Source organism: Caretta caretta, chromosome 18, assembly GCF_965140235.1.
Source record: "Caretta caretta isolate rCarCar2 chromosome 18, rCarCar1.hap1, whole genome shotgun sequence".
Lineage (NCBI taxonomy): Eukaryota > Metazoa > Chordata > Testudines > Cheloniidae > Caretta > Caretta caretta.
The window spans coordinates 8,493,180-8,505,600 of NC_134223.1; the positions used below are offsets into that span (position 1 = coordinate 8,493,180).

General features: G+C 47.8%; 1 protein-coding gene across 4 annotated transcripts in view; it reads right to left on the minus strand.

Moving 5' to 3' along the window:
• UBR4 (ubiquitin protein ligase E3 component n-recognin 4) overlaps window positions 1–12,421 on the minus strand; it is a 118,452-nt gene that overhangs the window by 48,577 nt on the left and 57,454 nt on the right. For 2 of the 4 annotated variants that reach the window (XM_048824691.2, XM_048824687.2), the window contains 12 exons: window positions 10,334–10,464; window positions 10,016–10,193; window positions 8,915–9,019; window positions 7,584–7,721; window positions 6,920–7,094; window positions 5,957–6,053; window positions 5,357–5,464; window positions 4,782–4,898; window positions 3,416–3,625; window positions 2,491–2,640; window positions 1,439–1,666; window positions 1,230–1,308 (listed from right to left, as the gene is read on the minus strand). In XM_048824691.2, the coding sequence (XP_048680648.1) occupies window positions 1,230–1,308; window positions 1,439–1,666; window positions 2,491–2,640; window positions 3,416–3,625; window positions 4,782–4,898; window positions 5,357–5,464; window positions 5,957–6,053; window positions 6,920–7,094; window positions 7,584–7,721; window positions 8,915–9,019; window positions 10,016–10,193; window positions 10,334–10,464 (1,716 nt within the window). The remainder of the gene's footprint in view (window positions 1–1,229; window positions 1,309–1,438; window positions 1,667–2,490; window positions 2,641–3,415; window positions 3,626–4,781; window positions 4,899–5,356; window positions 5,465–5,956; window positions 6,054–6,919; window positions 7,095–7,583; window positions 7,722–8,914; window positions 9,020–10,015; window positions 10,194–10,333; window positions 10,465–12,421) is intronic. The other 2 variants (XM_048824688.2, XM_048824689.2) reach the window with 2 other exon arrangements.

Sequence of the window (12,421 nt, forward strand, 5' to 3'; positions counted from 1 at the left end):
TCCATCTGCCCTGGGGGGCAGGGACACTGCGGGGGCAGCCTAAGCAAAAGGGACACTGGGTGGGGCTGCTCAGGTCCTCTCACAGGGCAGGTGGAGGGTCCGGCGTGGCCCCCCGCCTGGCTCTTACCATGCTGGCAGCTGTGGGGCGCCTGGGTCCCGCACCTGCCCTGGCCGGGGGGCCTGCAGGGCAGGGAGTCTGGGGGCCAGGGACACAGGCGGGAGGCTGCTCGGGCCCCCTGCCGAGGGCAAGTGGAGGGACCCAGGCTCCCCACAGTTGGGCTCTTGGAGCCACAGCCCAGTCACAGTAAGAGCCAGGCAGGCAGATGTGGGGAGCCACGGCGGACCCTCCACCTGCCCTGGGTGGGGAGCCCAAGCAGCCCCTGGGCAGCTCCACAGGTGTCACACACACACCCCCACTCCCCCCCAACCCCGGCCAGCGTGGAGCCCAGCTGGGGAGCCACGGTGAACCTTCCATCTGCCCACAGTGTGTGTATGTGGGGGAGGAGGCTGAGCAGCTCCTGACCGTGTCCCCACCCCCCAGGTTACCCGCAGGGCCAAGAGCAGGTGGAGTCTGCAACTCCCCACAACTGTCCGCAGGGCTCTCCCCGACTGGGCTCCAGTGGGAGATGGGGGTGTGCCTTGGAGCCTCAGCCCCGCCCCAGCATAGAGCCCTGCAAAACAGTGGATATCTGTGGAAATCCGCAACTGCGGATGTGGATATCTGCAACTGCGGATATCTGCAGATAATTTTTGCGTATCGGATGCGGATACACATTCTTGTATCCGCACAGGAATCTACCCAACAGGTTATTCTGAAAGACAGAAGAACCCTATTTACCTGACTAGAGCGAGGGGAATGGGATTTATCTGGATACACAGAGTTAGGATAAATGGGACATTTGCCCTAGACTACAGAGCAGGTCAATGGCAATGCCACTGCCATGTCTCTCATTCCCCAGTCCAGTGCTCTTCCACTAGAGCACACTGTCTACTTCGTTTCTTTTTACTTTCTCTAGCCACAGAACAGAAGCTACCAATACACACTGATAATTAGTGTTAGAAACAAATCCTGGGCAACTCCAAGCTCTTCCTTATCCCTTCCAGTTCTCCTGTGCTGAATGTCAAAACGGACACTCTCTTTCGGCAAACAGCTAGGAAACCCTGGATCAAATCTAAGCATGCTACGAACTGCCGCTGTTCTCTAAAATACTGTCAGGGAGAAAACTCACAGTCATCTTTAATGCAGAATTTCTGCCAGTTCACTGTTCGCTGCGTGGCGATCTCTGCACAAGCCTTCAAGTGTTCCATCTGAAATGGAGAGTAGCATGGGATTAAGCAGCAAGTCAACTCTTCTGCTGATGTCACCTTTTTTAAACGCAACATGCCTCTCTCACTATATGCACATATGTTTTATCCACTGAAACACAATTCTCCTTACCAGACTGATCAGTGTATCATACTGTAGGGCAGAGCCTGAACTTGCGGTGACCACACTTGCCCGCAGATAAATCCCTTGTTCTTCCAGGAGTTTTTTGATACCACGAACATGAGAATCCAAAGTGTGGAGGTCTCGGAGCTGGCGGTACTTCTCCTTTGATCCACAGATGAAGAGCAGGAGTTTGCGGACTTGGCGGCGTACAAACGGAGTCTGCTGGATCATCAGGTACTAGACAAAGCATTCAACATGAATGCTGTGAAATCAACAGTTGACCTACGTCATCACAGCAATCACAAGACCTCAAGATGGGTCAAGCTAACATGAATACTATTTCCACAGGTAAAGAGGAAACGGAAATGCATTTAGCAGCTTCTCAGTTTGAAGGTACTGGGACCATCAACACAACAAGTCTCGGGCAGAAGAGAAGTTGCATAGCAATGCTATGCAGTACTGGAGCTAGTGGTTATGAAATGATATCCTGCAGGCTCATTCCATGGCATAGTTATCCAAGCTACCTATGAGCTCAGGTTAAAGGCCAGAACAAGCCTTACTGAAGGAATCCTTCCCCTGAATTAACAGCTGCACTATAGGTTATGACAGATGTAGGAGGATATGTGGCTGCCTAGGGAAACAGGTGTGTGGGGGGGAGGGGGGGAGACACCCACAAATCTAAGCTGGCAGTTGAAATAAACGCACACCCCAGACCCATAATTTGTTCTAAAGAACATAGGTGAAGCACTAGCAACACATTTTCACACTCTACCACCATCTAGCAGAAGGCTCTTGATTCTAGACCAGCAAACAGCGTTGAACTTTGGATAGTAACGGCAACGCTATCCGTGGAGCACGCGCTCCCACAGACGCTTGTTCGGTATAGACACACACAGTACTGAGGAGCTAGCCCCCTTACACGGGGGAGCGGGAGAAGGATCTCAGTTCAGTCACACCAAAGTTAGGGCTCTCCCAGGGAGGATACCATTATTTACTCCCTTTTCTTACCACCCATAAATCCTACATTCCACTTCCAGGAGCACCATATGTTCTTCACCCACCTCAGACAGGAAGTAGAACCAGGAATGATCGAAGATGGGTGTCGGGATCCGGGAGTTTGTGTCCGCAATTTTCTTGATTTGATAAGGTAAGCGCAGCACCATCTCTGTCAGAAGCTGAGTATAGGCCTCAAAAACATCTGCTGCATGACCCTGAAGCGGAGAAACTCAGTGGGTTAGCTAAGGATATGGAGCGTGAGCGTGAGCACAGAATACTCCCATCTTCCAAGCATGGTAAATTGCTCTTCCATTTATTCTCAATTGCACCTTTACAGCTAAAATGAAAACCCTTGATTGGCAGATGAACACAAAACCAGCACGCCCCTATGGTGAGTGTAATAAAATGCAGTGGTTATGGTGCAACAGGTCTCCTTGCCTTTAAGGATTTTAATGTTCTGTCCTTCAAACTAGAAAGCATTCTATCGTTTAATTAGGCTTCCGTTGTACTGCACCGATGCATAAATCAAAGCCTTGACGCCAGTGGAAGTTTACAATAAAGACACCATGGTGGTTAAACAAGCCTAGGATTTAGCTTGTAAATCATGACTGCAATTGTGCAAACTGCAAGGCATCCTTGCCATGGTAAACAGCAGTGGTTTGTGGATCTTTGCCTGCCAAGCAAAAGAATTCACCCCCCCAGAGTAGCATCTCTTCAGAAAGATTGTTTAAAAAAGAGACAATGACAGCAGCTCAAGAATTGCATGGCACAGAAATGCAACAAACATGGCTCTAGTGTTAGAGAGCATCAAGCAGCCCCAGATGTAAGTAAGGACTCTAGAACGCAGGAGGACAAATTTTGAATCGATGGAGAGAGAGACAACAGCAGGCCAGATACTAGATAATCCTACAGCAGTTTGGCAAGGAAGAGCTCTATGCCTGTGGTTGGATGCTGATACAGGTTATGATGGTGGCATGGTGCGGAACTCACCTTCACGTATTGCCGGAGAAAGAAGGGACCCATGTCAGGTGGTGAAGAGGTAGTGTGGGGTTTCAGCAGCTGGCTGGTGGCTACGGGCTCCTCATCATTCTGCTGGCTTTTCCAGTATTCCAGCAGAGACTTCAGAACGTGCAGACAGTAATCCACTGCGCCTGAGCTCAGCAATGCCGCAGCAGTGGCGCTAGAAATGAGGGAAGAGGACTGACAGGGGAATAAAACGGTTACTCCACTCCTAAGCAGCAGCTGCTTCAGTAAAGCAGACTAAATCACTAGCACCAAAGAGCCATTTGCAGACATTAGGGGAAAGAGGGCAGATTTTGCTGAAACTTTACAGGCAGTTTTATGTTTGGGGTTTGAGTTTCTTTAAAAAAAAAAAAATAAAAATCAACTGAAATATTTACAGAGACTCTTTTGAACAAGTGCTTAGTAAAGAAAAACAAACACAATCTCCGCCTAAGTCTAATCTCCCCTCGACACATGTGCCAGAGGCCACTGAGCTGTGGATTAGAAGACTAGCTGGTTTTTTTTTTTTCAAATTGGGATTTCTATTTGTTTATCTGGGATTTGGCCAGCTGGGGGTGAGCGCTGCTCAAGAAAAAGTCACTGCTGCAGATGCCGCTCAAAGGCTCTGCCCCACCCAGGTCTTACTCCACCTGCATTCTGCACGATGATGAGCTTTGATTTCTGTGGGAAGCTCAAGCGAATAACAAAGGCTACAGAAAAAGCTACTGTAAATAAAACTATTAAAGCAGCCCTGTAAATCCAAACAAACCCCACAGCTCATAAGCTCATTAAAATTTGATGCAGTTCAGACTAAATTTTTAACCTCTATGCTTCTTTATTAATCTCCTTCCCACCACACATACTGTTTTTATGCCTTATTACCGTACCTTTTAGCAACAAATATCTAAGGAATCCTCTTAGCGACTTTTACGTTGACACAGCAGCATATTGCTTTCCAATAATCACATTACAAATCCCCTTTAACTCCTTCAGTGCCAAGATGGTTTAAGTAAATCTTGCTAGGCCAGTTTAAGAAATACAGTTATCTGCTGCCTTTACTCCAAATCAACAATGGAATCTAACTCAGCAACTACCACTGGAACAAACTTATCCAGTCTCACTGTCCTGCTGGTTTCCCCTCTTTAATTCCAGCAGGGGTCTTTTTCCAGGGTAGCCAAGTTGCAGCAACATTGTACACTCCCCACAAGGATGCACCAAAGCACATCCAGTCATCCTTCATTCCAGAATATCCATTCCAGAGAGTCCCCCCCAGCCACTCTTCGCCCGGTGAAGGACGGGATCTTCTGAAGGCATAGCCCCCTTGCAAAGAAAGTTTAAAGGTGCCAGACTGTACCTCGCAAATGGAAGATTTGGAACCTGACTTGGTCCTGGACATGAACACACTAAGCAGCCTCATTACCACCAAGTGCACTTCATTCAGGGCAGAACGTTCGTTCTTCTTAGACACATCCTGCAGAGAGAGAGAGAGGTCACTTTACACAGCTATGTTCCAACTCTAAGATCCTGGGAACCTGTTTATAAATGATGCCCTGGCAACAATGAATGTTAGTGTAAATCACCCTGGTGCTGATGGTAGCACAAACCCCAAAGTATACAGCTATACTGAATAAACTTGGATGTTCAAGATCACTGCCAAAGCCAGGTCTAAGAGTTTGAATAAAAAGGTAACAATTTGTAACTACATTTCATGCTGACTTACTGATACCAGCCCTACCAGCGGAGTGTTATACTCCAGTAACATTTTCCTCCTCACGAAGTAAAGCAAGTGAAATAAAATGTCTGAACAAGGCTATTTAAAACAAACCCACTTCTCCCTAGACAACTCCTCTGCCTCAAATGCCCCTTCATAGGAAGGGACCCAACCCATGAGCTCTAGCAAGCTGCAAGTGTTTGCTTACACCACCATACCTTCTTATCCATGCCCAGTTCTGCGATAAGTTGGGACAGAAGGTTATCTAGAGCACCCTTGTCCTTCTCATCTTCACCATCTAGGTCTGTTGTGAGCATCAGAATAACCTGGAAACACAGAAATTGGACTGGCAGTGAAGTCAGGCTCCATGATGACTGTGAGAGAGATGGATTACCTCCATAGAACACCCCACAGAGGAATCCCAGACTCGTATACTCTCTCCTCCATGAATCATGCTTATACCATCACATCTGAACAATAACATTTGGTATGGTCAGCAAAGACCATGTCTTCCTAAGTAAATAAGGATACTCGAGAGGGTTTTAGACATATTAGTAAGAGAAAAGGAATGGTAAAGGAGAGTAGCAATCTGTAGAGTATAAATCTAGAAAAAACTCATGGGGACAGACCACCGCCTATGAGACAACAGTATAACGAATGGTCTGCAAGACCTAACTAGAAAGGTCTTGTAATATGATCTGATTGGTGGGGTGAGGAAGATGGAAAATATACACACAGAATTTTGTTGAAAAAATTGTCAGATGATATTTGTTAACCACCGAACAACAGGGTCTCTTGATCTTTCCTCAGTAAGCTACCTGCATGTAAGGAATGGCACGGACTCCTCCAACATTACGCAGCTGAGGTAAGGTCTGCAACAGCCTCTCCAAAAGCATCAAACGGACCATGTGCAGTCTAGAAAGTTAGATATCAAGAATCAGTCATGAAGCAATTAAGTTTAAGACATCCTGTAATAAAAGTGAAACCCAAAAGCATTACAAATGGGACACCCTGATACGTCAGCAAAAATTCACCTCCTGACAAGTCTGAGCTGACCAAATTAGAAAGGTAAAATCACAGATGCCAGAGATGCCTTTTACAGGCAAGTAATGTCAAAAGCAAAAGCAACTCTGGCATCAGAGGAAGAATTCAATTAATACTCTGCTTTAGCGTGCTTTTCCCAGCACAATTACCTGCAGAATGAAACTGACCAGGGACATGTGTCACAAGTCTATTCCAATCTGAAGAAGGCACCCCTGGGAAACTGATTGATCATCTGTTGCCAGGTCAAAGAAGAAGGGGAAAGGCAATGAGAAACTGCAGTGGGATCGTTGCAGACTGCGTTTTTTTTTGTTTTAAAAAGACTGTACCGCATGCTTGACAGACACTATCCTCGGCAGCCTACATTATGTTTCCCCACTGAATGTCAGATGTTACCAAGATTTAAGTTTCAGTGAGTGGCTCACTAGATGTATTAGTCTACCATTCAGATTGTTCATCCCTGCAAGTATAACTCCACAGACAAAGTCTCATGGGACACACAAGTGACTAGTCAGAATGACAGATGCATGGGTGCAAACAGTGGCTTGCTCTATGCACAATAATTTTGGAGACCAGTGAGGTGGACTTTTGGCCTCTGATCTCTATCACAGCTGTTCATTATTCTCTATGGATTTATATTATCTCCTAGGTCCATTTCCCCACCATGACAACGTAACATCAACGGCACATGAGTGGGTCCCCTCTGATCTATTTCTTCATGGGAAAATAAAGCTCCTTACCTATTGCTGGTGTGGACATCGCCTTCAGCTTCCCCCTCGCCTTCTCCTTCTGAACCGTCCCCTTCCTGCTGCCCTGCGGTGGTACTTATGGCACCAGTGCTCGAGCTGACACTGCCTGGCCCAGCCGGATGGCCCTCAGCTGTAGCGTCGCCATACGCGCTGCTGCGGCCAGACACTGAAGGAGGAAAGACGACATGAGCACAACTGAACACGATCTCCACTATGCCTCAGAGCAACCTGCAAAGCTGAATGACCATTTGGGATAATTGTTCTTTGGATTCAGGAAGGGGGAATGGTGTCTGTGGGTATCTTCAAAGACCAAAGGAGCTTTGTTTCTGTACCAATTATTTTAACATCGCATCGCAGCGGTGTGTGAATGGCCGATTTTTATTATATACGTTTCACCCAAAGCAAGAGCTTAAATGAAATGGAGCCAATACAGGGAACTTATGAAATGAATCCTGCATATGGAGTTTGTAAAGCACTTTGAGATGAACGTTACGATAGTCCATATCCCCTTACCATGCACTAAAGAATTGCTCCTTTTTGTCAAACAATATTCTTGTCTCTCTCAGACACCGTTATAAAATAACCACGGTGCAATCATCTAAATAGGGCCCCAAACATGAAGGCACTGTGCAAACAAGTCACTACGTGTTATTACCACTGTGCTCGCCAGCCACCGAATCCACTGCACTGCCACCACTCTCTGAGCCCACGCTGCCGCCATGGTCAGCTGGTGAAGTCCGAAGAGTAGAGCCATCTGTTGCCGCTGTGCTGCCTTCATCGTCAGATGCTGGAGCTAAGAGAGTAACGAGAGCTGTTACAAGTAAAAACACCGTCTTTATTCAACTCTAAAAGAGCATGCTCTAGAGAAAAGCCAAGAGTGACTCCTCAAGGTTTCTGTGTCTATTTTCATTAACTAATCAAGAGGATATGGAAATGTCCCTCACTACTTCTCGGGTCTGCTGGACAGCTCTGACTAGACAGGTGTCATGAGAAGTCTGGAGGGTCTAGCTACAGAAAAGAGAATGTCCCCACCAATTCAAGGGATTATCAAGCACTGGGAAGAGTTACATTTGGTTGCTTATTAAACGAAAGTTACTTCAGCTGCTCTACTATATGAAAGAAGAATCTCTTGCTATAATTACACTCAGATTAAAACCCCTCAGAACAGAGGAGGAACATAACACACTATCAACCGCATCTGAAACAAACTATAATAGTAGTGCTCTCGATACTTGAGCTTAGAAGCAAATTCTGCTCTGCTTCTTAGGTTAGAAACCGTGGGCCAAATTTTCTCCAGGGGCCACAAACGAGCCTCCATCACTGTACAGTCATCCCTCTTTTTGGGCATTGCTTTAAATCCAATATCTGCATGCATAAGTGAGGATTAATTGCATGCTTAATGAATAGTATCAACTATCATCTGTTAGAACAAGTGGTAGTGCTCAAAAAATGGTGTGCATGAGCTTTTGTTCACAAACAATGGAGAACAGGTTCTTAAAAAGGGTTGCCCTGTGGTTGGAGACAGACCAAAAAGGGTTAAAGAAATACGCTGTGTTCACTATTCCTAATTTAAAAAAAAAAAAAAAATTCTGGAAAGCCTAATAATTTGAGCTGCTGATGTGCCATATCAGACCTGCCATTATACCTTTTAAGTGTAAGTATCTGAACTGAGCAGAGGTGCTCTTCCAGAACTGAAAAATTCACAAGAGCTCTAAAGCAGAATGCTAACAGAATCCAATTGATCTCTTGGGTTTCACCGACAATCTACATTTTAGCTGTGCAACCTGGGAAAAGTTTCCTCCTGAACTCCAGATTTCTGGGGCTGATGGTTCATTTTTAAAGCAAAGAACCCAACGATGGTGACCGCTTGGCAAAACTGTATTCAAAATGACTAAGTGGCCTGCAGCAGGTACTGCAGTGCAGGCAGTACAGCTATAGGGTTCAAGACGCCCACAGAGAATTTAATACCTTGTTGTGAACAGTTACCTGATGCTGTGGTGTCAGAGAGAGTTCCAGCATCAAGAGATGAAGAACTGGGGGCTTGGCCAGACAGTCCCAGGCTCTGTAGTCCAAGTGCACTGCTGCTGCTCCCTGTGAGAGGTGAACACACAACACTGACTGTCAGTAAATCCCTGAACTGTCTACACAGTGCCTTAGTCCGCACAAGTTGGGGTGTAAATTATGAGTACCGGTATGAAATGCACTAACTGCGCTGCATGGACCCTGCTGGTGTGCACGGAAAGTTCCCAAGTGCAGGCTAATGAAATTGAAATGGAAAGTTCTGAAATAGCATAAGATGAACACACACTAGGGAATAGAGTCCACATGGGCCAGTTAGTGCACGCCACGCTGGTGCTCGTTTGAGTTTACGGGCCAGCTGGTGCAGACTAAGGCATCCTGTAGACAAGTTCTCAGTATGACTCAGCCTTATGCTTTGAATACCTTCAAGGTAACACACAATGGACACCCTTTAAGCTGATTTACATTTATCCCCACATGTCCTGATTCCATCTTGCTGGCTCTGTTCTGCACAAGCCCCTCAGCCAACTGTTCCCCAGTCATCTAAGTATTTCTTTTCATGCCAGCTCTTATACTTGATGCAGTCTGCCTCTTCTCCTGTGACAGTTGGCCACCCACTGCTCATTCAAATCCCTCCTTAGAGAACACTTCCTCCACAAAGGCTCTTTGTGACAACTTGGCAAGGATACAAAGGTATGTGAACAAAAGCTAAAAATACACATAACCAACATCTGCCCCATCCCTTAAGAATAGTATTGCCTCTCATGGCTTAACAGATCTCATCTGCTCCAGTTCCAATCCACTGTACCCAATGGTCATTTGGGAGTGGAAGGATGATCTTGTTTTTAAGGCACTGGACTGGGAGTCAGGAGATCTTGGTTCAATTCCAACTTTGCCTCAAATTTCTTATGCAGCCTACAAGTCAGGTAGGCTGAGATTTTTCAAAAGGGTTCTAGGGAATTAAGTGCCCATCTCAAATAGGGAATTCAATGCAAGACTGGTTTCTAAATCCTTAAGGCCCTTTGAAACTGGGATTCCAATCTGTCTCAGATAACATGAACATCTTACCTTGCTGGTCTTGTTGCAGACTCAGGGCAATGGCTAGTTCCACCATTGTTTCATCATCTGCATCTGGAGGAATGTCCAGCATGGGTGGGAATCCCTCTGCTCCAGCCAGGAGAGCCTCCAGAGGAGAAGGGTTGCCATTATTCACATTTTCAGAAGTCTCCAGCACCATTGACTCAGACTAAGGAGAAGAAACACAGACAGAGCTTCTACCAGATCACCCCCATCCAATAGAGAGATTAGGGTTGAACAACAGCAATTAAACTAAACCTAAGTGCTTTTTAAAATACAGACTCCAAAACAAAAGAACTCTGGGCTCACCACCATCTCAAAGTCCCCATGATCCACCTCGCTTTGCTCCTGGTTCTCTTCTCGAATATGCTCGCCATTTGCTATCCCAGAGCTCTGCATTTTGTCTTCTGCATCATCGTCGTCATCATCGTCCTTATCTCCTGGGCCACAAAAATACCATTAACAAACACACCCTTTCCTCATCCCTTTCTCTCCATGCTAATGTATGAAGCAGTGGGCAATGCTGACCAACACACCAGCGGTGTCTGTAACGGCGGAGTTCTGCACTGCAATGTGGGAGACCCGGGGTATTTTCCCACTCTCTTGCTCTGCTGGCTGGCAAAGACTGAGACGACTGTAACTGAGGTAGAATGCTCAGCACCTGAGTGCTTCTAAGCTGTACACCCTCTAGGTAAGGAGCAGCCCTGACAGGACTCCATAGGGACTTTTGTACAGTCATCCTCGGTTGCGAGGGGAGGCAATGACATGAAGCCTCAAGGTGAGGGAATGCAAAGATTCGTCTTCAGGGATGCAGAGGACCTCCAGGAACAGAGGGAGAAGAGGGGAAAGTTCTATAACGCAAAAAAAAAAACCCAACCTCTCAATGCCACTGTTCCTAGGTCACTCAATTATAAAGAGACTAACAGGCTGGCGTGGGGAAGTCAGGTGTAAAAGAGACTCAGGTTTTGTCTCACCCTCAAAATGAAAAGGCTAAGTCCTTGCAGGTGCAGGGTATCATAAAAAGGAACAACTCACGTTGCTCTGTGGCAACTCCCTGGCCAAATCCTGGAGGAAGCCATGTCCAGCTTTCCTCAGCCAGGACAATCAGCACAATACAGTGCTTTTAGGGTGGAAGAGAAGAAAAAAACTGCTCACAGGAAAAGCTCACTGAAGGATCCTACAACGGAAACAGGTTGGTCATTAACCTTCTCCTGCTTTAACTGTATATTAACAGTCCTTAGGAATCCATCTAAGAAAACTTCAGATTTTGAAAAATGAGCTACACAAAGCTGAGGGAAGAAGAGAGAACTTCCAAAATCCCTCTTGTGCCAACCCCCACTTGCCTACATTTTTGGAAAATATTATTCTTGCATACAGGAGAGGAAACCCACATGGATGGGCCAGGGGACTGATAATTGGGAAGGGGGGGGAGAGTCTTACACCAAGTTCAAATCCATCCAGGTTGGCAGTGACTAATTGTTCTGATCACTGTTTCTTGGCCTACATCGGGGTGGGGAACCTCTGGCCCAAGGCTTCTTTTCATCCGGCCTACAGCAAGTCTCCACACCACGGGCCGAACATCCCGAGCCTTGGCGTCCCTCCGCAGGGCTGTAGCTGCGAGCGCTGGCTCGCTGGCATGTCCCTGCGGCCCCTAGGCGGAGGGGCGATCACGGAAACTCCGCGTGCTGCCCCCACCCCCAGCGCCTGCACCGCAGCTCCCATTGGCATGGAACCACAGCCAATGGGAACTGCAGGGGCAGCGCCTGTGGGCATGGGCAGAGCCGCCTGGCCCCTCCACCTAGGGGCCCAACATGCCGGCCACCTCAGGGAGCAGAGCAGTACGGAGCCAGGACAGGCAGGGAGCCTGCCTTAGCCCCGCCGCCCGGGAGCCACCCGAGGTAAGCGCTTCCCAGCCAGAGCCTGTACCTCACACCCGCTCCTGCACCTCAACTCCCTACCCCAGCCTGGAGTCCCCTCCCGCATTCAAACTCCCTCCCGGAGCCCGCACCCCAACCCCCTGAGTCCCCTCCCACACTCAAGCTCCCTCCCGGAGCCCGCACTCCCACCCGCACCCCAACGCCCTGTCCCAGCCCTGAGCTCCCTCCCGCACCCAAGCTCCCACCAAACCCCCTCCTGCACCCCATCCCATCCTGTCCCCACCCCAGAGCCCACACCCCCAGCCGGAGTCGCACCACCTCCTGCACCCCAAACCCCTTAAGCCCAAGCCTGAAGCCCCCTCCCACGCCCTGTACCCATTTCTGGCCCCACTCCAGAGCCTAGGGAAGACCAGAGCCTCTGCACCCTCTGCTCCTAGCCCCATGGAGCTGCGTGTGGCTCCGGACTGATTTTTGATGTGGGTCAATGGCCCCTGATAGAAAAAAAGGTTCCCCACCCCGG